At 44.7% G+C, this 25,620-nt stretch overlaps 2 protein-coding genes across 2 annotated transcripts in view; one reads left to right on the top strand and one right to left on the bottom strand.

Moving 5' to 3' along the window:
• Positions 1–25,620, bottom strand: part of CHLSN (cholesin) — a 236,532-nt gene that overhangs the window by 125,704 nt on the left and 85,208 nt on the right. The window contains exon 3 of the mRNA XM_083153120.1: positions 11,713–11,745. Coding sequence (XP_083009246.1) covers positions 11,713–11,745 — 33 coding nt within the window. The remainder of the gene's footprint in view (positions 1–11,712; positions 11,746–25,620) is intronic.
• Positions 966–19,876, top strand: LOC146020186 (uncharacterized). The gene is made up of 2 exons (XM_083153119.1): positions 966–1,081; positions 14,555–19,876. The coding sequence occupies exon 2, from the start codon at positions 14,592–14,594 to the stop codon at positions 15,567–15,569; it is 978 nt and encodes a 325-aa protein (XP_083009245.1). The 5' UTR covers positions 966–1,081; positions 14,555–14,591; the 3' UTR covers positions 15,570–19,876.

Below are 25,620 nucleotides of genomic sequence, written 5' to 3'. Positions count from 1 at the left end.
ACAATGTTAAATGGGCCACAGAGCCCTAATAGTCCCCCTGAAGTCTTAAATGGCCCCCACAATTTTTAACGCCACCCCACGATCAACGTGAACCCGAAGCGCGGCGAGCGCAGCGAGCCTGCGAGGGGCGGCGGTACGCGTCCTCCGACCTTTTCATACCCCCACTATCCACGTCGGCGTGGAGTTGAGAATAGAATAGTGTGGCGAGCGCAGCGAGCCACCGAGCCCGAAGCGTGGCGAGCGCAGCGAGCCCCGCGAGGGGACGCGGATACCTTCACAGTTATACGCGTCCCCTCGCGGGCTTCACAGGTGTCCGTGGCGACGCGGACACCTGTGAAGCCCGCGAGGGGACGCGTTTACCTGTGAAGGTATCCGCGTCCGCTCGCCACGCTTCGGGCTCGGTGGCTCGCTGCGCTCGCCACACTATTCTATTCTCAACTCCACGCCGACGTGGATAGTGGGGGTATGAAAAGGTCGGTGGACGCGTACCGCTGCGCTCGCCACGCTTCGGGTTGACGTTGATCGTGGGGTGCCGTAAAAAATTGTGGGGGCCATTTCAGACTTCAGGAGGACTATTAGGGCTCTGTGGCCCATTTAAAATTGTTTCCTATGGAAAAATCGCGGGCATTGAGGCATTGAACACTAAAATCGCGTCCAATATGACTTTTAACATTGGTCCCTATAGGAAATCGCGGCCATCGCGGGCATCGCATCGCACCCGTTTTTTAGTGCATGCGATGGTCGCCGTGCTAGGTAAAGAGTACCGTTTATTATTTACAAAGTAAAAGTATTAAGAGGATTTAAACTGAAGTCTACTTTTAAGTACGCTTGCGCGCGTACAAAAAGGTTGGAAAATTGTAACAAGACGACAGTTGTTTCTGCTACCGGCTTGGAAGATTCTTCATATGCTGGCGGAAAAAAAAAATGTAACCTGAGCTTGCTGAATAGCATGTAACTTCCTTTACAGCCTCGGGACTGAACACTCATAGCACTGAACCTCTGAGGCTCAATGTGGAGCTGTAATGAAGAATGGCCGTATTCTCATCAAGACGGAGCATAGAGCTGCATTTCCTGCATGAAGGTAACGGTTACAGACTTCTCAGGGGTTTTAGGGGAGTTTAAAAGTAGAGATTAAGGGTCCTTCAACTTTTGTGTAGTTTCATAATGTAAATAACAGAATAGAATATGAAAATACTCACTGACTGGCAGCTGCGGACGCTTAAGAACAAACTGCATCTCAGCCAATCTGAACCACGTCAGCATTAGGGAGTCCAAATCAGGAGTTAGTAGCCAAAGACTTAGACGCCTTGAGACTTAGAACAAAGCAATGTGTCACTTCTGCCTGTTCTAGGAGACCGCAGTAAACTAGGTAACCTACACACTACTGAATGTTAAACGAGGGAAGGAAACCGTTAAAACAGCCCAAATACTTCTGTGTATACTTTGTAGCTGACATATATTCCGCTATGTAGAGGCATAAACCACACACGCACTCAGTGATATCTAAGAACGCTGCAAACTGTGACATAAATCAGACTAGTAGGGAATAACCATGCCTTTAATGTATGTCTATGTAAAAAGAAGTCTATAAAAATATATCCTTAAGTAATCTAGATCAATTACAGCCTTATTACGTAACGTATGTTATTTATGATCTTAAAGCAATAGGTTTTACATAGTGATTTTTGTGATTCAGGTTTAATGGGTTATATGAATCCCATGTATAGTTCGATCATTTGAATAACTTTATTGTTACCTTCCCCCACAGCACTAGGATGTGTACATAGTACATACAGCAAGCTAGTCTACAACACAACCAGGTGACTGTTGTCAGATGTGTGTGTTAGTTACACAAGCTGCTTCTTAGATTTCGCTCTAAATGTTATAATTGCTGATCTTCCTACATTAAGACTACTTAAACAATGGGGTCGATTCTATTAGCCGCAATGAACTCTCGAGTGGGAATCATTGCGGCCCCCCGTCAAACTTTACGGTAGCTGGAATTCACAGAAAAGTGCTCGCTGCCTCATAAGGTAGTCAGCAAATATCTGCAAATTCAGCCTACAAAGGGTGCACGATCAGGTGCAGTTGCATTATGAGGAGTGTAGGAAAGTCGCTCCATCTGACGAGGATGCGCGAACGTCTCACACCCACACACGTCCCCGTTACTCGCGGCGGAATCCCTGCCCATCTCCGCTTCAGGGAGACGGGCAGGGTTAGGGGGGGTACGGAGAGGCGGAGGGGACCAGCGGGCAGGTGGCGGAGAGCTCCGTTTGAACAGGGCGTGCGCGCCCCCTTTAATTGGATAGCAGGTGCTGGCGGTTGATGATTCTATCGCCAGATGAATGAGAGTGGCTCCATCTCTAGTTCAAGAGTGGAACTGCGCACAGTAACAGGTCTCCCTTATCCGTGAATTCCAAAAACCAAAATATTCTGAAAACCGTGGTTTTCCTGAATATTCAGTTTTTTTTTGTTGTTTCCACCCCACTCCGTTTTTTCATACTTACCTCGTCCCGCGAGATCCTCTTCAGTGGCATCTCCAGTCCCAGGGGTGCAGTACGCAAGTGCGCGGTCACGCAGAGCGCCCCTGGGACCAGAGATGCCGCTGAAGAGGATCCAGAAGGCCATCGGGGCACCACCAGGGGAACAGGTAAGTGTGGGGGAAAAAAATATTCCAAAAAACAAACAAAAAAATCCCTTAACCAAAATGCTTGTGGTCCCGGGCTTTCAGATAAGGGATACTCAACCTTTATTTTATAATAAAATAGCATAGCTATCCTCATAAGAAATACAAATATAAACATTCAGTTTGAGTTTAAATAACAATCACATGATAATGGGAAAAAGTGAAAAATTGACTCCTTCTTTGGTCTTATGATGGGTCCCAGAAGGTTACTGCGGTTGAGCCAATCAGATAAATCGGCACAAACTAAACCACTCCCAGAGGTTTATTTTTTTTTTTTTTTTTTAACACACCTGTAACCTCAACTATACCCCTTTTCCACTAACCTAAATATCCTGTGTTTTTGCACTGGAGCGTACAAAACCCAGTATTGCAGGCAGGTGGAAACGCTCCCAGTTAAAATGATCCGGGTCATGAGACCCAAGATTTCAACCTGGATAGCAAGCAGGGTTGAGCCAGGGTTCAAACGGATCCGCTGGCACTGGGAGATGCTCCAGCTCAGGACCCGCCTCCAGTGATGTCATCCTGTCATCCGCAGGGCATTATGCCAGGTGGGGACGCTAGTGGAAAAGGATTCACAAGCCGGCTCGCATTTGAGAACAAGATACCGATTCCGACCCGGTTTGTTGATGAAAAAGGGGTATGTTAGTGTATGGCTTCATTTGGCACAGGTTACTATTCCCAATCACAGTTAATATGGATGTAAAAGAAGGAAAAGGTGGAGAAAAAGAACACACTTGTGTCGACCATTATTACGTAGACTTTTGAACCTGTGGATCTTCTACATGTTGACCAACCCCCTTTTCACATACTTAACCCCTTGAGTGGTGGGGTTTCCTGAGGCAGGACCTACCTATCAGGGCAGGTTTGTCCTGGCCCCAGAAATACTTGCCACTCAAGCTGCAGCTGAGCCGCTGGTTTTATACGGCAGCCCCTGCTCTCCTGGGCCTGCTGCTGACAGCTTCGGCTGTTTTCAGCTAAGTTCAGAGCCACTCGGGGGTACGGGGGGTGCTCAAATGCTCGAGTGCTCCTGAACGGGCCAGAGTGGCGCCTGACATCGGCGCTCGGCAGGGGAGCGGCGGCAGGGGAGACAGGGAGATATGTGCCGAGAGCAACGAGGGGTCGTGAGTGCCCCCTAGAGGTGGCGCACCGCTGGAGGCACCACTTGCACACACCTACTTATCAGTGGCATTCCCGGAAGTTTCTCAGCAGAGCCCGCTCCTGCAGCGCAGCCCGAGAAATTTCCGGACATACCACCAACGTGGTTACGAATCATTTGTGTTAACAGTCACGAGAAAATAACAGATTGTTCCCAATAACATGGTCTTTGTTTGGGCTCTCAGATAATCGCTTGCAAGAGATGTCCGTCATCATTTATCAAAATGATCGCCTGGAACTTTCTTAAGAACAACATTGGTTTGAAGCCAACACTTAAGATCAGAGTAGGTGCTGCTAATGTCTGGATAACATCAGTCTGTAGTGAACACAAATGAGATGAGACAGAATAACAAATCGTATAATTGCTACACTACGTAACAACATGGTACACACAAATCAAATACTCAGTGCACAAGTTTACAAAAGTGGAGATGTTGCCCATAGCAACTATACTTTGGATTTAATCTAGAAAGTTCTAGAGAAGTAGAACCTGAATGTTGCAGTGGACAATAGATCCACATTTGAAAACCTGCACTGGTTGCCACGAATGGTTCCTTTGCGGGCAGGATGTGCTTCACGTGGATGTTTCCATACACTCTATATAACAGTACTACTAAAAGCATCCATTATCCCATATCTGCATTGGGTCCATATATGGCTCCCCTCCCCCAGTGTAACCTTCGTAGTGAGCCCAAAATGGCTGACTCATCTGGTACACTTGTGAATTGGGATGAAAAATGCATGGATCTGACTGTATGTAACTCTACACTGGAATCACCCATTTTGTGTAATTTCTTCTAGGGGTATCCTATTCCACCCAGAGTAATCCTACCCAGGGCGCCCAAGATGGCCACCTCACCTGGTACCTTGTTAGCATGGAATACACAACTCGTGGAAGTTGTTATCCAAAATGTCAGACCTAACACTAACATTGTGCCTACTATGCTCTCAATGCTTTTTCTATGTCAGTGTGACTTATCTATTGCTGCACTACCCAAATCCTATGTATTATGTGCATTACTTTTATTAGGTAGGCATATCCCAGGATTTTGGCCTAAAATCGTCGGGATTCGAATCCCAGGATTGAAGCTTTCTATCCTGGGATTCAAGGATTAGAACCCCCATGCAATTTTTTTTCTTTTTGTAATACGGGCAGTGCTGAGCACCTTCATATATAGCACAGATGCTGCCCGGCTGCTACTGACCCCTGACGGTACCGCTGTTCAGAAAAGTGTGCTATAGCAGTATGGTGATGGCAGGGCAGTGTGACCCCTGACATCAGGTCACGCTGCTTAGCCTGGCCGCCTCCCTGATGCTGCTACAGCACACTGTTCTGAACTCAGCCACCTGGAAGCCGCCTGCCCGTTGGAGATGGTCCTGCTTCTGCCTGTCACCACAGCCTTGTAAGGGACAGTGCAGGGCAGGGTGGATGGGGAGGGGGAATTAGTCTGCCTTTACAATGACATGTGCGGGGCGGGTAGTTTGGGGGGTGGTGCGTTTTTTTTTATCAGGGAGGCCAAACCCGGGATTGAGCATTTTTCAATCCTGATAATTAAAAAAATGCCCCTGAATTGGCATCCCTAATTTTGATTTCTGTAAAGTGATGTTAGTCCTGGTGGAGAAAGTGTGCTATATAAAGCTTACTTACACTTTAGTAAATATATTCCCTATTCTCCAGACACTGCCCTGTTAAATAACAGTATATGCATTGATTTGGAAAAAATAAAAAAAATAAAAACGAACAGAACCAACATTTTCCTTTTTTTTCACTTTCTTATAAACAAAAATCCCAAACGAATGCCCCTAAACGGTATCCTAATCAAACAAAACAGGACTTTAACCTTAACATCAGGTCAGCACTCGTGTCATCTGGTTATATTTCACGAAGTGCCATCGTCCCCAATTCTGTCCATTATTGTCCATCAGACGAGCGTAATACACTGATTGGCAAACAAAGCAGATGGCCAAATGCGCTATCACAGTGACTGATGGAAAGAAGATGAGCCATAAAATACTATTTGCACATGCCCAGAATAATTTGGTCTCTAAAATGACAGCGTAGAGCAGTTTGAGGGAGCTGCGTAATACACGTTGGTTATTAACAGATGTTCCTAAAATCCTAAACAATCCGTGCAGCTCACCCCCTTTGTGTGTTGAGTCGCTCCAAGGCATTTACACAAAATAAGAAATAAAATAAGTACAAATAAATGTAGCACACATTGAATTAACCTACAGCAATACATTCAGGTCTGAACTATGGGCCTGATTCTGGTTCACTCGCAAAAGCAAATTCGGTACTTATGTAATATCTGGGCTCCCGTTTTTCTTATGAGACCGCGTCCGCTCGCCACGCTTCGGGCACGGTGGCTCGCCACACTATATAAAGTCAACTCCATGCGTAGTTGGATAGTAGGGGTATGAAAAAATGGGGTGCATTTAACATGGGAGCCCAGATAATACATAAGTACCGCAAATTATCTCTCTAATGGACAGAACCATGTGCACTGCAGGTGGGGCAGATGTAACATGTGCAGAGAGAGTTACATTTGGGTGGGGTTTGTACTTCAACCTGATATCTACATTGCAGTGTAAGAATAAAGCAGACAGTATTTACCCTACATAGAAACATAAAACACCCAAATGTAACTCTCTCTGAACAGGTTACATCTGCCCCACCTGCAGTGCACATGGTTTTGTCCATTAGAGAGGATTTGCTTTTGCGAGTGAAGCAGAATCAGGCCCTATATATACGAGCAAGCACTATAGTCCTGCAACATAGCTTGATTTATTATAACATAATAAGTAATCACTGATAAATAATAACAGAACAATTCTAGTTGAATGGCCAGTGTATGTCACATGGTGGAATGGGATACTTACGGATGATCAGCTGTTAGAGCACTGACCCTGGCATCCCAAAGCAGGGACTCCTGACAGTGGTGAAGTAAGTATACTAGCACACCACCCCCACCCCGCAGCCTAACCCTAAGCCTTTCTGCTAGTGCCTAAAACTAATCCCCATTCCCAGTCGCCAAAACCTTACCTCCCAGCCTACTAATGTAACCCTAACCCTCCCTTCTAAGCATCTACCTGTAACCGAACCCTAACCTCCCTCCACTAGTGTAAATCGTGTGAAAAGTGTCCAATCGTATGTGTTTTACTTCTTAATCTAATCAAAAGTGCGGTTTAGTGAGCATCAGATCTGGAGATGGTCACTGCTGGAACAAGAATACATGGTATCCCGCTGCAGTGACCAGGATTGGCTGCAATACATCATGTGCAAAGTCACTGCATACAATGTATCGTATGTGATCTAGCCGCCGGGAGTTGCCGAAGTATCGCATACTGTACAAGGCTGTATGTGATATCTCTTAAGGTGCCTTCCCAGGCGGCAGGGACGCATGCGATCCCGCCCGCCTCGCCGCCTGGAGGGAGGTCCCAGAACGGGTGGTTGGACGGCCAGCCGGTCCTACCACCTGGTCGGATCCGACTGCATGTCAGTGAGAGGCGATTTGGTCTGATTTAACGGGCCAAATGGCCGAAATCGCCTCAGTGTATGGGCACCTTTACTGTATGGGGGGCCTTAAGTCCCCCCACTAGTGCCCAAGACCAAAACCCCCTTAACTCGGTTGCATGCCAACGCTGCTCGCACACCTGGTCCCACGATCCTAACTGATGCTGGGATTCCGGCATTGGTATAATGAATGCCGGTGTCCTGACCACATCGAGGTGGAACACAAGTTTTGCACAGAATTTGTCTCACAGACAGAAATCTGCAGATAAGACATTTTTTTTACAGAACGTGCATTATTTGTAGCGAATCCATTTCCAATTATCAGAACGGCTGTTTTAATTGCGTCCGTAGGGGTACCACAATTAGCGTTGTTATCCAGCATTGTGACAATGCCGCCTATTCCGATGCAATGGCTTACCAAGAGCTGTAACACACATATGGGTACAGCGATGCCAGCGCTGGCTTCACAACTGTTTTTACTGTCTGGGTTCCAAGAACTTGTTTTCCAGATAAAAGATAAATCATTTAATTTGTGCGTATGGGCAGAAAGCCAGAAGTATTTCAAGTAAAGAAAAAATGTGTGAGAGATTTGGTTTTACTCAGCATACATATTTCTGGTGGATATTCCACTGTAAAACTTCGCTGCCCAGATGGGAGTGCAGGGGAATGCTGCAGGCCGGAGCTGATGTTACAGTGTGTGGATAGGAGGAGGAAGTGGAAGGGTTTGCACCCTGTAATAACGGTTCCTCTCACGCGCTTACTGTGCCACCACACGTCACAGCTCTCAGTACTATTCTTAGGTAGAGAAAAAAAACATTATTACGGGAAGCAAATACATTTTAAATGAATCCATTTCTGCGCTTCCCCTTTAATTTGCTATCCGAGGCATGTTTTCTATATGTTAAATGCAGTCCCTTCTCTATCTCTTCTCCTTTCAACTTTAGAACACGAGCTCTCGTGTGCGGGGCCCTCTTCCCTCATGTGCTTTACCTTCTCTAATTTAGCCCATCTACTGCTTTCCATTACCAGAAGCATTTTAAGAGGAGGATCATGTGCAGCATCCTCAATTCGGGGCCCCTCCTCTCTGCCGGCCACATCAAATTACAGCACCATGAAGTCTGGGCACTAGAGGGCTGCTGCAATTGTTGCGGCACTCTGGAGGGGTGTAGTGTTGGCCCCCTGGATCCAGGGACTCATGTGGGCCACACAAACTGCACCCATTATAAATATGCCACTACCTACTGCAGTGTTTCCCAACCTTGGTTCCCAAGGGACACCAACAGTCCAGTAATATGTGATTCACATGCCTGAGATGGTATGCGGACTCTAGGTCGACAATCACCCAATGGTCGACGTCGACATACCCATGTCGACAGGGTCATAAGGTCGACATAAGCTTTAGCCAATTTTTTTAGCCAACATGTGCCGACAGGCAATATTTCATGTCCTACCATTCACAAGTGCATGGTGGAAAAATAAAAACATGTGTACCGAAATTAACGAGGCAGTGTGCCCAAAGCAAGGCCAGCGCAGCGAGCCATGCGAGAGGACGCGGTGCTCTTAGACGGTGTCTATGTCAACTGCGTGACATTATGGACAAAAAAAAAAAAAATCAAAAACTTTTGTTGACCTTTTGAATGTTGATCTTCCCATGGTCGACCTAAAGCTTGTGTCGACCTTAGGACCCTGTCTACCATGGGCATGTCGACCATTCATAGATGTCTACCTAATATACCATAACCCGTAAGAAAAGGTGGTAAAATCAAAATAACTGAGCTTCTAATTAAAGTTAACTCATAATGCATATGCTCAAGTATGGCTGTCCTTAAAACCTGGGTTCTTAAGGTGCACATTAACGATTTTCCACGTGAACTTCCTGTACAAACGATATAGTGCATACACACTGATAGATAGTTAACGATATCGCTCAGCAGCCACATGCAAACCATTAACAATAGAGTGTGTACACATGAGCCAATATACATGATATTATAGTTAATGGGGGGGGGGGGGTGGTAGGGAATGTGTTCCCTACTGCCTATAATAGCACCCTAACCTTTGGGTTTTGCTGACCGGCTATTTGTGCCCCAGCGCTAATGATAAGAATAAATGAATTCTTCCCAGTAATGTACATTAAAGAATCATAGCATATTGAACATGATACGCGATTCCACAACTATTTTCTACTAAATGACAAAAGTTTATTTTTCATTTTTCAAAAAGATTTAAAAAAAACTAGATAAAAAAAAGAATACATTTGAAAAATCAGTGAACAAAACTGATTTATTTCAGTTTTGTTCACTATGTCACTATATTAATACAATACATTTTTTAATGGTTCCAGTTGATAGCTCTACAGTGTCTAGATAGACAGTCAATAGGTCTACCCCAAAAGGTGGACATGGAATAGGTCAGCAGCTTCAAAAGATCGACAGGATCTAAAGTTCAACAGGATAAAGGTGGACATTCAGTAGGTTAACAGGGTTCAAATGTCAACATGAAAAAGGTAGACACATGACAAATGTTGACATGATATTTTCATGATTTTTGGCGGCATAGAGGGAGAATATAATAGTGTGACGAGCGTGTAGCGAGGCACTAAGCCCTAAGCACAGCGAGCCATGTGAGCATACGCGTCGCACTAATTGGGGGTCCAAAAAATTGTGAAACACTCATGTCAAATTATTCATGTTGACATTTCGACCCTGTTGACCTTTCACATATCATTCTTTCTGCCCTGTCGAAGTATTGCATGTCGACCTTTTGGGGTTGACCTACTGTCAGGCTAGACACTGTCCAACATCCCTTAAGGGCCCCTTACACTTGTGAGATTTGATCCAATTTGAGTCAATTTATCTGACAAAATCTGATGTGCCTGATGTGTAGGACACAATCCACAATCCCGTGCCATTGGGTATAACCAAGAGATTGGAAGAGATTGAACCTCTTATGGTGCCCATACACGCTACGCTTTTTTGGTCCTATTTGATTTGATTTGATTTTGACTACATGCGATACAGTACAAAAAGGATGTGCCTGCACATCCTTTTTGTACTTTACTATATCGGGCTCCCGGGGACGCGCATCGCGTCAGATCTGAACGCGGCAGACACTTAACACGCCGCGATTATCGTATATGCGATGCGTTTTGTACTTAAAAAGTACAAAACGCATACGATAATCGTAGCGTGTATGGGCACCATTATTTAATATATATTCTATTGTGTGGCATAGAAAACCAATAAAAAAAATACAGAACATTCAATGATCCACTTGTAGGGGTAGTAAATAGGTGAACCAAGACACAATGTAATTTAGGGTCCAATATTGAGGGGCAATATCCCCCCCAATGGAGAGACCATGACGAGTAGAAGACTCCTGGACCATACCGGCAATGTTAGGTCAGCTTCATGGAAAAAAAAAAAGTTGGAATAAATGGTCCTATTCAAAAACAATGCTAAATAAATCCTGAAGGAGATAAGGGATTAAAAGCAAATGAGCACATATTTAACCCTTTGCCAACGTTGCTGTGAGGAATGTAAAAAGTATCCACTAAAAATGCCAGCCTTCCTCACAGCGATGGTCTTTTTTGGGGCGCACTATTTAAATAAACTGACTTCAGATCATTTGCCGGCAATGACTAAAGTGACTCATATTCCTCGACCACAGCATTTGCAGTGGATATGTTGCACATCTCACAGCAATGTTGACATTTAAACGGTTAATTGTGTTACAATTTTTTTTTTTTTATAGTCATTGCGTCTGTGAAATTTGCTTGGCGATATCTGCAAGTCAATCCATCAAGGCTATTGCCCTTTAGGTGCCCATACACAGTACGAGATATGCGCTAGGTGCGTTTTGTACAAGATCGCATCTAGTTCACATGGCATGCGACGCGCTACAACAGCGTGCGATTTGAACTAGATGCGATGCGATCTAGTACAAAAAGTACTGCCTGCACACACTTTCTTGCGATATGAACTATGCGGAAGCGGGCATCGCATGCCAAAATAAACACGCTGTTAAAAACTGATCCGTGTGTTGGCACCACAGCACTACTCACTGAGCAGGCACAGATTCTGCTTTCCTAGACATTCAGCTGACATGGCGTTCAGTGATGAACGGTTGTATTACCATGCAGTTAAAGAGACTTCAGTCCAATGCAGTATGTGGCTATGCTAAAAAGAGCGTGTAATGCACAAGTGATCAGCCAATAGTTTTACATTATCACACTTAGGATGTTGCCTTTAAGCTGATGATTTTATTTATAATTATAAACTAAATAAAATCTGCAACGCAAGTTAAAAAACATCTACATTAGTGAAGTAAATGGAAAAACAAAGAAACCGCGACTTACCTGACACTTGGGAGAATCTGGGACTTCGGAAACCTGTAGAAGAAACATAAGGCAATTAGTAACTTATTTGTGAGGGCACTTCTCTTGCCCTGGAACGAGCAGTTGCTGTTATACACATCCAAACCTTCTATAGAAGTTGTGCATTTCAAAGCACAAGACACAAAATAGATTGCTGAGAACATAATTGTCCCAGAACGTCCCGGGAATATACACTCTCATGAGCAGGACCCTGCTCATCATTTCCTTCCCGCTGACAACAACAGTACCACAGCTTTGGGTTGGGTAGCTTTTATAGGTATGACACCCGCTGTTGCAGAAATGTTTATAAACCTTGTCCATGGGCCGCAATGTTTTGTCCGGTAAGACCCCTTTTTCTCGTTTTGCTCATGCAGCCTCTGTGTACAAGGTGTAAGGTGCTACGGAACCCTTATGGGACAAATAGAGAAGAATAATATGCCACTGTAAGGACCTGACACTGCAGAGCGGTGGGCAGGTGTGATCATGCAAATCACATCGTTCCACAGCCAAGACCAGGGCCGTGCTAATGTAAAGCTGGTCTCTCAGTTGGGTTGATCTAATAAAGGTCCATACACACTGGGTGACTGAGCTGAAAGCAGATTAGATTTCCCATTTGAGCGACATTCAGCTCAAAAACACTTATCCACGCTCCTGCATTATCGCCGTCTACCGCCGCTCATCTGTCGTTATTACCAGCAGATGAGCGACATCCATAACGTCCTGCTATGGAAAGTCATCCAGCCCTGGGAAAATTGCTCTGAAGGGTGAAAAATCACTCAATGTGTATGCACTGAGCGATTTTCAGCCCAGACACTTTCCCTATCATCGTTGTCCATAAAATCTTCCAGCGTGTATGGTATTCAATCAAGGTGTACAATAACAGAAGTAAAATCACAGATACATCTTTTCAATGCGTAGTGGTTAGATGGAAGCCTACACTTCTCTACCTTACATCTAGTACTGATTATTTGATGGATTTATTTATAGACCAAGGTAGACAACAATATACAGAGTTATTCATGAACGGCAATAGGAACAAATACCTTCTATATGCCATTATACAGTATAAAACTAGAAAGCAAAGGTAAACATTGTACTTCAATTTTTAAAGGATGTGACTTAACCCAGAGTAGATGGATTCTATTTCTTGGAAGTTCCAACTGTTGGGTGTAGAGTGAGAACTATGCCAGTTAGCCTGGCACAGGGGTGGCCAAACCCGTCTTTAAGATCTACCAACAGTTCATGTATTTCAGGCAACCTGTGGATCTACAGTAGGGATGAATGCAGCAGGTTTGAAAATGTGACAGTTAGCAATGACTACAGCTGTACACCAGCTAGGTGATTTGGAAAACGTGGACTGTTGGTAGATCTCAAGGAACGGTTTGGCCACTCGTAGTTTAGTATATCTTGTGAGACAAGCATGTGCATACATTTGCACATTCAGTCTCTGGAGGGTGCATGCAGAAATACGGTGTCTGATTGAATAGCTTGAGGCATTTTTAATTTGGGATAGGGACTCCATAGGCCGTATTCAATATAACCATGTCATGACTAAAAGGAGATTGGTGGGAGGCTGTAGTGCAGGGAATGGGAACAGTCGGCTCTTCAGCTGTTGTTGAACTACACCACCCAGCATGCCATGCTACAGTTTTGCTAATTGACCATGCTAAAACTGCTGCAGGGTATTCTGGGATGTGTAGTTTAGCAACATCTGGAGGGCCGAAGGTTCCCCCCTTCCTGCTGTAGTGCTTGGAGATGACCTTATCTACAAGTGCCGATTTTAAGCTGGAAGACCAGGGTCCGGTGGTTAGAGTAAAAAATAAGGAGATGTGCCAGCGCTGGCTGTACCAATAATTAGACAAGACGGTTCTCAAAAAAGAATATACAAATTTTATTTAAAAAATATAATAATAATACAATGAATCGTTAGACATAAAAGTGCAAAAATTTAAAATGATATATCACAGGGATATTTTTGCGTGATGTTATTATTGAAATCTCCAATAAGAAGACTGACAGCAAATTTATATTACCATCCAAGTTCTTCTGGTGGGTGTTTATATCCAGAATCGGGTGACACAGTAGTCCTAGGTTGCCCTATGGGCTCAAGCTTCCCATTTGGACGATCTTCCTCTTGAATGCTGGAATAATTCGGGATCATGCAGGTATCCCATAAAGAATTGGTCTAGGTGTTACGAGGGACGTCAGTGGGAGAGTGGACAGGTCACGGCAAATAAGGAGGATGGTGTCAGCAAGAAGTTAAAACAGCTCAACGCGTTTCCCCGGATCATGTACCTCCAGCTTCCTCAGGAGCAAGTGTCAACTGTGAGCTCAGTGCTCATTCTTATACCAGAGAACTAATTGTCTAAATGCTTCACCTGTGAACCAATTACACACTAAAAATGCTTTAAAAATATGAGAACAGTCTTAAAATTACATGAATTGATCATTTTATTTATATAGGAGGCAGTACTATGAATAATAAAATTATTTTGAACACAGCAAGAGTTATTTTACGGTGAAAAGAAGCTGATCGTTTCATATTGCAGGGTCAGGTGACCCGGAAATGAATGGTATATATAATGAGAAACAATAGTAACACAATATAAACTCCTAAATGAGATAAATAAAAAGGCTTAATACCTCAGTGCGGTCTGAGACACCATGGGGACTGTCAGTAGGGAAATGAAGACATTTGCACCACCAATTCTAAACTGCCACACAAAAACAATTATAATTTGCCAGATATTTAGAATCAAAGTATTAAAAGTTATTTTAATGTAGGCAAGAACAGTAATTTGCATATTTTCTTTTGATTTCCTAGGTATAAACTGAGAACATCTTGGTGGACTTGAGTGATCATGGACGTTCAAAACATGAGTGGATTGTTTTACCCCAGCCAAACTCTGGGGGGTCCTTATACAGACATAGAACATATTATTCGTTCCCAAAACATCATTTCTAGGGTCATGCACAGCTACTTTGGTATACTGGTTCCTCTTGGATTATTGGCTGGTATTTTCAGCCTCGTAATTCTAATCAAGAACAAGATGAAGCATCAAGTATTGGAAAATTTGGACTTCTATATTTTAATCTTGGCTTCTACTGACATTTCAATCATCCTGTACTCCTTTACATCTACAACAAGACCGGACTATCTAGAAACATCCAACCTGAGCTGTGGTGTCCTATCCGTGTTCTTCAACATAAGTTACTTCTTCTCTCAGTACCTTCTGCTTATGATGTTCTTCATGCTGATTATAATGGACAACTCCATTATGGCAAACATAATTCAAAACCGACTGGGATGTGTCACCTTGACCTTTATATTCTCCATATTAATGTCTGTAGCAACTGTGTCCCTGTTAGGCACATATAACAGGCTTCAGAACATAACATATTGTCAGCTGGATCCTTTAAATGCCAAGCCAGAATATGACTTTACAAAGTTTACGGTTGGTTTCTGTGTCCCATCTATCATTCTTCTAATATTCTACATTCTACTAATTGTTCAAGCGAGAAGTGCAGACAGTGCCACAGGAAACGAGACGATCCAAGCTAACATGGTTATTTTGTGTAATGTATCAGTGATGTTTCTATGTCGCCTCTTCTACAACATCATGCTCATTAGGAGGACATCTTTAAAGATACATGGGCTCTACCTGTCTCCTAACGAGGAACTGGTTATGAACATTGCCGAACTGGTGGTGTTCAGCGGTAGCTGTATTAGACTTCTGCTCATACTTGCCCTGCACTCGCCATGTCGAGAAGGTCTCAAGAAGTCCCTACAGTTCTTAAGAAAATGTGGAAGAACAGATACATCCAATAGTGTCATCTAACCAAGTTTGAGGTTTCTGTAACAGTAGAACAGCCAACTTGCAAGAATGCTCTATTATACAACAAAAGATTTAGTAGTTATTTAGGGTATTTTTTAAATGATGGGTACTTATTTAGTTTCACGGCGGCAGATATATCGCATGCGATTTGCATACGATTCAATGTGCGATGCGATTTAGTACCTGTTCATAACCCCACTATCCACTACAGCATGGAGTTGATTATATATAGTGTGGCGAGCGCAGCGAGAAACAGAGCCCGAAGCGGGCGAGCCCCGCGAGGGGACGCGGATTACTTTACATGCATTCCACGTGTGCTCGCCACGGAATACATGTAAAGTAATCCGCTCACCATGCCGTAGTGGATAGGGAGGTTATGAACAGGTAATAATCGCATCGCACATCAAATCTTATGCAAATCGTATGCAACTCGCATGCGATATCTGCCGCTGTGAAACTAAACAAGTACCTAATTATGTATGTGCTTTTACTATACATACCTATATAAATACAGGGACAGACAATGACCAAAAAAGATATTATAGTAATGAAGGACCAGCTGGTGAAACCTTAGAAGTTTCATCAGCAAATAGCAACATATGTTGGATAGAAGGATGATCATACATGCCAGTATTAGATGCAATAAATGCTTGTAGCACCAAATGTAGATCTTTTGTCTTATAGCTGCTGGTAATGGGTAGCTAGAGCAGTGGTTATCAACCTCGGTCCTCAAGGACCCCCAACAGTGCATGTTTTCCAGGTCATCTGGCAGGTGCACTCATTATTCACTGGAACATTTTAAAAGATCACAGGTGGAGCTAATTATTTCACCTGTGATTCTGTGAGGAGACCTGGAAAACATGCACTGTTGGGGGTCCTTGCGGACCGAGGTTGAGAAACACTGAGCTAGAGGACTCCATATGTGTTCTCAACCAATAATTATGACAATGTAAGCATTTAAATGCCTCAATCCCCCATATGTATCGAGCTCAGGAAAGCGAAGCTTTCTGTAGATTGGATCTGATGACACCACCATCTATAGAAGCCTACTTTCAAAGACTTCTTTTTGCAAAAATCCCTTGAGAGGGATCCCAAATATTACTCTCTGCCCCTCCTCAACACACACACACACCTGCTGTGGCTAACAGCTGCACCTGCACAATACAACTCCTGGGTCATAAATCCGAAAGTTGTAATGTAATTATTCGTAAAAATTCATACATATGAATGTATGGCGTTTGTAAACACCGAATCAGGGGTGGAATGCAACATAGTAAATGTATGACCACCCCATCTCTTATGGAGCACTGGACAAGCTGCTCAGTGGAGTGCTCGTATAACCAGCTCCAAGTGATACCTCACTGATGCAATCTTTTGAAAACCATATCAGTATTTGTATAAACAATGCAGTATTACTATTTAAGTGTAATTAATGACAATCACAAATTACATATGGACAAAGTGTTCGTATTTAAATTTTTACAAATTAAAAAAGGCATATAAACCGTATTGTGGTACTCATCATCCACACAGTCAGTGGGGTTGGGGTTAGGGATAGGCACTAGTGGGTGGGTTAGGGTTAGGCTGCAGGAGGGGGCTCTTAGGGATATCAATAAGATGAGATCATATGCTTGGGCACTCGTTTGTATGGCCTATAATGGCATGGTCTGGGATAAAGGACCATTGGCCGTCACTCTACTGTCTACCACCCTTAGCTTTGTTTCCAATACAAGGTCAGTTTAGCTCCGTATACAGGTCAGTCACACTCACTCAATATACAGATATTGCATATCAAATTAATAGGCACGTGGAACAAAAAGGGATCTCAAGTAAAGAGAGATTACAATCAAGTGCTCATGTAGCACACAGAGAAGTGTCCACATACAGATGAAAGCAGGGTCCTCTGGTAGACGAATTGGACGAGGCCACATCTTGTTGATGCCCTGGGAAGCCTGCACTCACTCCTGCTAGGTGTGTCGTTTATACTCCACTCGGATGCTCTGGGACTCTTGAGCTGATCCACCCAATTTATGTATCTGCAGACGCTGCCTGTGACATTGGATTGCAGCGGTTATCACTAGCGGGTAACAATGCAGCTCCTCAGAGTGATATGCAGCTGATCTTCCCAGAGTTGCGTCATGCATATTTCTGTATCTTCTAGTCAGTATAACCATATTGTATTGTTTCATGTGTTTGTATTGCGAATTACAACCTTTTGGTTGTCTGTGTATTTTCTCCATGCTTGCTTGTTTGAAATACTCCCTCAGCCCAACCCACACACACCCTCTGATTCCATCACATAGTCATAGTGGATTTTTTTTACTGTAACCTGTAGGAGTCTAGTTCTAGTAGACTCTTTGTACTACCTACACAATGTGGGATCTACAGATCTATTCATGTTCTATTAATCTATTTTATAACATGATATCTTTACAGGATGATATTTACACATCTTTTATATTTCTGTGTTATACATTTATTTTGAATTTCTATACTCTATTTCATTGTTTATTTTCAGGAATCAAGCTGCGACATTGCGCTCTTCTTTTGATCTAGTTCGGGAAATATTCAAAATTAGAGCGGTTACAATATATATATATATATATATATATATATATATATATATATATATATATATAGGTGACCTCTGATGAAAACTGCACCCAGCAGTTGAAACGGCTGTCAGGTCAGCAGCTGTCACTTAGTGCAATGTTGCACTCTTAATAAACCTCTTTTTTTCACCTATACTACCGTGTGCCGGATCCATACTTTCTCTGAGGGGGTAAGTGTCTCTTATTGCTCTATTATGTTCCTGGCACCGGATTTTTATTGAAGCCACGAGTGCCAACCCGATACACCTACTTACACATTATATATATATACATATATACACACACACACTTTTTATTTATGGATTTGTCTGCCCCCCTAGTTACAAGCCCCACACTGATTGCCTGTCCTTATCCAATTCAAGCTTCTCACACTAACATATAAAGGGCCAGATTCTCTAAGCTTCAAAAGTGATAGCATGGAGAGTGATAAACAGCCAGCCAATCAGCTCCTACCTGCCATGTCATAGACTGTGTTTGAAAAATGTCAAGACAGGAGCTGATTTGCTGGCTGTTTATCTCTCTCAATTTTATCACTTTTGAAGCTTAGATAATCTGGCTCACTGGCCCTTACCCATTCCTCTCCCAGTTACATTTCTGACCTTATCTCCCTTTATACGCCTGCTCACCTTCTTCGCTCTACAAATGCACGCCGCATCTACTACTAAGTGAGAAATTACTCCCATCCATTCCCATACCTCCCAACATTTGGCTTGAAGAAATCGGGACACTCGCGCGGCGAATCCGCGCGAGCGCCCGAAAAGGGGGCGGGGCGTATGCAAATGAGGGCGCGGCTTATGCTAATTAGCCGCGACCTCATTTTCATACGAGAATAGACGCTGTGCGCATGCGCACAGCGTCTATTCTACTAGATTGGGGGGTCTCCCAACTGCCACCCCCCCCGCAGCGGGACAATGCCTGCCGCGGGTGGGACAGAGGGACAGGACCCGAAAATCGGGACTGTCCCTCTAAAATCGTGACAGTTGGGAGGTATGCATTCCTATCTTCAAGATTTTGCATGTGCTGCTCCCTACCACTGCAATTCTACACCTCTCCAGAGGCGGATCCAGAAAAAAATGACTGGTGGAGGCATTATGACAGGGGAAGAGGTAACGGGAAAGGTATCTTGTGTGCGCTTCTGGGAAAGTGGGTATAACACAATAGCTGTGTGGGAGATGGAGGGACACATAGCTGCATTACAGACCAAATGCCCATGCGGGCTCCTGTTGCACCTCCCAGTCCAGGTGCTGGGAGTTCGCCTGCCAGATTTGTGTAGAATGCTCACGTACCAAGGGGTTACACCACTGCACCTCTCTACAAAACTTCAAACAGGCTTTTAGGATGCATTTCTTTATCAAACCAAGCGCCTCTCACCCTTAGCCTCTGTTCCACACTCAATTTACCCCATCTTATGTCACCCCTCTGCCCCTCCCCTTTAAAATGTAAGCACTCACGAGCAGGAACCTCTCCCCTCATGTTCTTTTCCGTCTCTTACTCAATCTTCTATTCCATACTCCAGTCCTTACAAAGGCCCTCAGCCCTCTGCCTCAGACACCCTGATGCTTATTTCAGTGTCATGTCCATTGGTGCAGCAATGTTTATATACCTTGTACTCGTCCAACATCGTCTTGTACTGTAAGTTTGTTATTACTTGTTTTGCTCGCTTATTTATGTACTTTATTAGGAACCCTTGTAGCGCATATAAATAAAGGATAATACTCAATAAATATCTATATACATTAAAATAATAAACTTGTGTGTTTTTGTATTACTAGTAGAGTCATTATTGATATAAAAATATTGTACTTGTTTAGTTTCACGGTGGCAGTTAAGTAGTCAGCGTAGCGTCCCTGTCAGAATCAGTGTAGTGTTCCTGCAGCCAGCGTAGTCAGCATCCCTGACAGTATCAGCCAGGAACATGCAGTCAGGGGAGGCAGTGCCTCCCCTGTCATCAAAGATTAAAATAATACAAAGAAGATATTTATGATACATATTCTGTCATAAGTATCTTCCTTATATTAATCTAGTAATTTTTATTGCTGCATAGCAAATTTAAATAGATTTTGGAGGCACCGAAAGTGGTGCCTCCAGCTTCCCATTAGAATAGCTGGAAGCAGGGGGTGGGGACAAGCAGAGGTCTGTGAAAGCGCATTAAAAAACCTATGAGAAGCGGCACCTTCACAAGTGCCTCAGGGACAGGGGAATGCTTTCAGCCAATATGAAAGCAACCCCTGTCACCGAAGCTGATGTGATTGGGCCAGAGGATCTGTACACCCTGCCTAGCAAATGTCTACGGCTGCCATGGTGGCGGGGACTCCGGAGTCCCCAGGCCAGTCGCACACCCTCGGTGACCCAGTTCCGGGGATGGGGTACCTGCTGTAGCTCCTGGGCACCTGACTTGTACGCGCAACTTTGGGCTATGCCAGTTCCCAAACCGGTCCTGCAAGGCAGGAGCCTTGCTTGCCCGCTGCCTGGTCTGGCAAGGCTCTGGTACTATTGGCCACACTGCTGGACTGATGTCAGCCTCGGATGTCAGGGCTGCAGCTGGTTCCCTTGTCTGCTCCTTTCATGGTTGTTCCGGATCTAGGCACTAGGTGTGGAAGCTCCTCCGCCTGCCGCTAAATGCCCTCTCCGGCACCCGCTCCCTGAGCCACGCTGCTGATTGCATAATTGCATCTTCCAAGACCGCTCGCTGAGCCCCGCTGCTGAAGCCTGTCCCTCTGTGAGTACCGCACTCGCTAGCCGATCATGCCGCTTCTCGAGGTCTGCTGCCCTGGTACTCACCACCTCTGCCAGGGTCAGGCACTTATGCCCTGGCCTTCTGGATAGGCTTCTCAGTGAGTACCCTGTAACTTCACCTCAGCCAGTTGCATGCCGTGTTAGAATGTGATGCCATATAATGATGCTAATAGGACCTGGGCACCATCCACATGTGTATAGTCAAGTGTGGTACTATACTACAGGGCAGCACGGGCACAATATTCATTGCCCACTGCACATCTCCCTAATGAATGTACCATCTATGGGGAATATGAGATGACAACCCACGCCGGTACTACCCTGTGACATTTGCAGATGCCCATATTTTTAATTGTGTGCTTATATACTATACAGTAGATATAATAGGTCACTAGAAGGTGTGATATAGGTCATGCCATACTGTAGGTGTGTACAATATGTATTAACACATATTGGAATAGTACTTACAGGCCAGGGGGAAGAGAGCGGCGGTGGCAGGACTTCAGTGGTGGGATTTGCCTCACCAGTCACTGACCTCACCGCACGTCACTGGTATCAGTGTAGTGTTCCCGCCCATTTTCGGCTAGCCGGAGATTACGTAGTTAGCATAGTCAGTCAGGCATCCCTGTCAGTATCAGAGTTGTGTTCCCACCCATTCGCGGCTAGCCGGAGCTTACGTAGTTAGCATAGTCAGTCAGCACTTATTACATTGTGTGGGAACCATTGACAATTTTAACCTGCCTTCACATGACAGGTGTGAATGTGTTCCTGAAACACCCCCACTATCCATGCCAGCGAGAAGCGTGGTGAGTGAAGCAAGCACCGTGGTACACGTCCTCCCGACCTGTTCAATACCCCCACAATCCACGTCGGCATGGAGTTGATTTTATAAACTGTGGCGAGCGCAGCGAGCCCCGCGTGGTGATGCAGAATACACGTCAAGTAATCCGCGTATGCTCGCCACACTTCAGTCTTGGTGGCTCGCTATGCTCGCCACACTTTATAAAGTCAACTCCACGCTGATGTGGATAGTGGGGGTATGAATAGGTCGGGAGGATGTGTAGCGGGTTGGCGACGGTTCGGGCTGGCGTGGATAGTGGGGGTTTGAAATGGCGGCATTTGCCAGTAAGTAACATGGAGCACTGGCAAATGCATCCTTTATTGTGCATGAGATGCACTTGCGCAACGCAACCCCCCCCCCCCCCTTTGTGCTGGAGACGCACGTGCTACCGAACACTTAACCCAGTCTCCCTGAAGCAGACACAGGCAGGGTTGCCGTACCGTACGAATTACTGAGACGCATCTTAGACAAATGGGGCGCCTCTCCGCCAGTGCCCACATGATCGCCTCTCCAGCGCAGGGAATCTGCAGCTGTTTGAGAGGCGCTCACTAGGCTTGCCAGGGACAGGGCTGCAGCTCCCAGGGACAGTACAGTGACTACGCTGCCTGACGGGGACACTACACTGATTAAACTAGGCAGCCATTAGGCTACGCTGAAAACATAGCGTAGCCTGCTGCCGTGAAACTACACAAGTACCAAAAATATTACTGTACACAAACATTATGGCAAACATGACATAAAAAGTTGAAAGCAATTCCACAATTAAACTGAACCTGGTTATGTTATTATGTAACACTATCTGTAGCAATATTGGGCAGCTAGCCCAACATCACCTCCTTTGTAATCCCACAATAAACCAATGCACATTTGTGAATGCAGGCAGAAGTTCCATCATCCATTGGTATCCGGATGACAAAATAGAGAACAACAATGAAAAGATTGGCCCCACTTCAAACAAGAGGATAGACAGGGAGACAAGGACAAGTCATCAAAATGAAATAGACAAGGCAGTAAAAAGCCAACAATCAGAAGTCCAACAGTGATAGTATCGTCAGTGGTTGCCAGTCAGAAGGATCCACAGCTATAAGACTGATAGTATGCAGTCATCTTCCAAGCATGTTAAAAAGACCTTGTGAAGTAGAAAGAGAACCGGCTGCATGCGAGAGAGCAGAATTAGTAGATCATCTCTAATATGAGATGCGCACTGTAATCCGTGTCTGCCCAACTTTTTAAAAAGCCGTCTCACCAGCCAGTTTTAGGGGAGAGCAGAGGTCTGTGTGCAGCTTCCAACGCCTTTGCTGCTGCCTCTGGCTCTTTAGGGACTCCTACTAGAAGCAACTGAAGCCCCTCTGGAAGCCGCCCCCATGACACCGCCACTGCACCTGAGGATGCCGGACACCGCCGCCAAGTCCGATGACAGCGGACATCCCTGCCGAGCCCGATGACACCAGACACCGCCGGAGTCCGCCGCCCCTTCTGATGATGCCCCGGGACAGAGAGGACGCGATGCTGGATTCTGGAGATGGTAAGTATTTTTGGTACTTGTGTATTATCTGGGCGCCCGAGGGGCCGCGGATTACTTTACATGTATTCTGCGTCCGCTCGCCACACTTAGGGCTCGGTGGCTCGCTGCGCTCGCTACATTATATAAAATCAACTCCATGCGTAGTTGGATAGTGGGGGAATGAAATCACCCATGGGTGACTATACAATTAAAAATCGGGTCTTTACAATGAAAAATCGCATTGCATGAATTGTATGCCACTATATTGCATGAGAAAATGTACCAAATTTAAGAACTTGTGAGGTCAAAATGATTGGTAAAAGTTTATGTGCTTTGTTGTTTTGGTACTTGTTTCCTAGCACGGCGCCACCGATTTTGATTGTGAGCATCGCGTCGGAAAAAATCATATATATATATATATATATATATAAAATATAGTGCCTGTGCCTTTACAATTTAAAAAAATTATAATTTTATTTTTAAACTTTACATTCTTTTATTTTTTTTGTATTCAATTGATTGGCATACTCATTCGATTGTAGTGACAGTCGATCAGCTGCCAGTTGAGTGTGGCAAAGAAGTGATCCCCAGATAAATCTCATAATTGCTGTATCACGATCCCCCATTAATGTGATTATACCCAGATGTACTGATGATTACCGCAGGCAAAACATCCCTGACATCAACAAAAGCTCTTCGTACACAGAGAGTCTGGTATGCTGGGCAGGCTGGTCTACGGACTGTTGTTCTGTACTGCTACTGCCCTTAGCCTTAAAACAAACATTAGTAGCAGAGCAAATCCTCCAGAGAGTAATTAGTTAAGCACTAATAGAGATTAATATCAGCAGCACTAAATCTAACAAGAACATCCATTTCTGGTCACTCCGCTAAACAAAAAAATTCTCAGCCTCATTTAGGATGGCTGAGCTTAAATAGCATCAAATAGTCTGTTTCCTATTAGTAGCACATGCAGACTATAAAAATCATGGGCCACAGATGGATAGAGAATACGCCATCTGGAGAACAATGTTTGTATGGAGTGTTGAGTAATTACACAGTTAGGGAGTAAATGTTATATCTAATATTCATATGTCATGAATATTACCAACTGTTGTATACGTGCGATTCTGCTCTGTAGGGACTCAAAGGTCACTGCAGGGGCTCAAATATTATATTTGAACATACACATCCATCCCTGCCCCAGTGAAGCTTACATCTGTATTCCCCACCACGTGTACACACGGACACAGACATTCTAGGGTTAATTTCTTAGGAGCCAATTAACCTACCAGTATATTTTTGGATTGTGGGAGAAAACCAGAGCACCTGGGGGAAACCCTCGCAAGCACTGGGAGAATATACAAACTCCACACAATTATGGCCATAGGGGGCGACTCTTTGAACAAGCCCCAAGCAAGGGTGAAACGAGTCAGGGGAAAGGACTTTTTATTGTACTCCTTACAAGGTTTCACTGTACATATTGCTCATCGCCAGTCCCCAGTTGCTTTGAACGCCAACTGGCAATTTCTCACCTCTCAGTGCCCCCATTCACATTGATTACAGGAGACTCAAGCTCAGAATGCTGCAGCACGTTGCTTGTGTACGCTGACTGCGGCATCACATCGGCCGCCGTACGACCACAGGTGACTGTTAGCACGGTCGGAGCCCATCTCTGCAGCGCATTGCACATACATGGCAACCGCGACTGCACGCCAGCTGCCGTGTGACAAAAAAGCGGTCAGTATTACCCCTTTCACACTTGCAAAAATATCCCGGGTTTTTGCACATGAACGCGCATCCATTTATGGATATTGTTTTGGTACTCTTTACCTAGAACGGCGCCCATCGTGGTGGTCGCAGGTACATCGCATGCCGTTATAGTCGCATGCGATGTGACCGATGCGATCAACGTTTTAACATTGAATTTCTGTTACATTGAAATCGCGTCGGTCGCAACGTACACAACCAAAACGGCCGCGATGCGATGACTGCAATTTCAACGATTTTGCATAGGGAACAATGTTAAATTCCCTTCCAATCAAACAGATCAACCCAATGGACACGATTTCAAATAGGGAACAATGTTAAATAGCCCACAGACCACAAATTTTATTGAATAACCACCAAGAAGTGTGAAATGGCCCCCCACCATTGGCAACGCCACCACACTATCAACGGCAACCCGAAGCGTGGCGAGCGGCGGTGGTACGCGTCCTCTGACCTTTTCATACCCCCACTATCCACGTCGGCGTGGAGTTGAGAATAGAAAGTGTGGCGAGCGCAGCGAGCCACCGAGCCCCGCGAGGGGACACGGATACCTGTGAAGCCCGCGAGGGGACACGGATACCTGTGAAGCCCGCG

Source organism: Crinia signifera, chromosome 7, assembly GCF_055691185.1.
Source record: "Crinia signifera chromosome 7, ASM5569118v1, whole genome shotgun sequence".
Classification (NCBI taxonomy): domain Eukaryota; kingdom Metazoa; phylum Chordata; class Amphibia; order Anura; family Myobatrachidae; genus Crinia; species Crinia signifera.
This window is presented reverse-complemented; position numbering and strand designations above follow the sequence as displayed.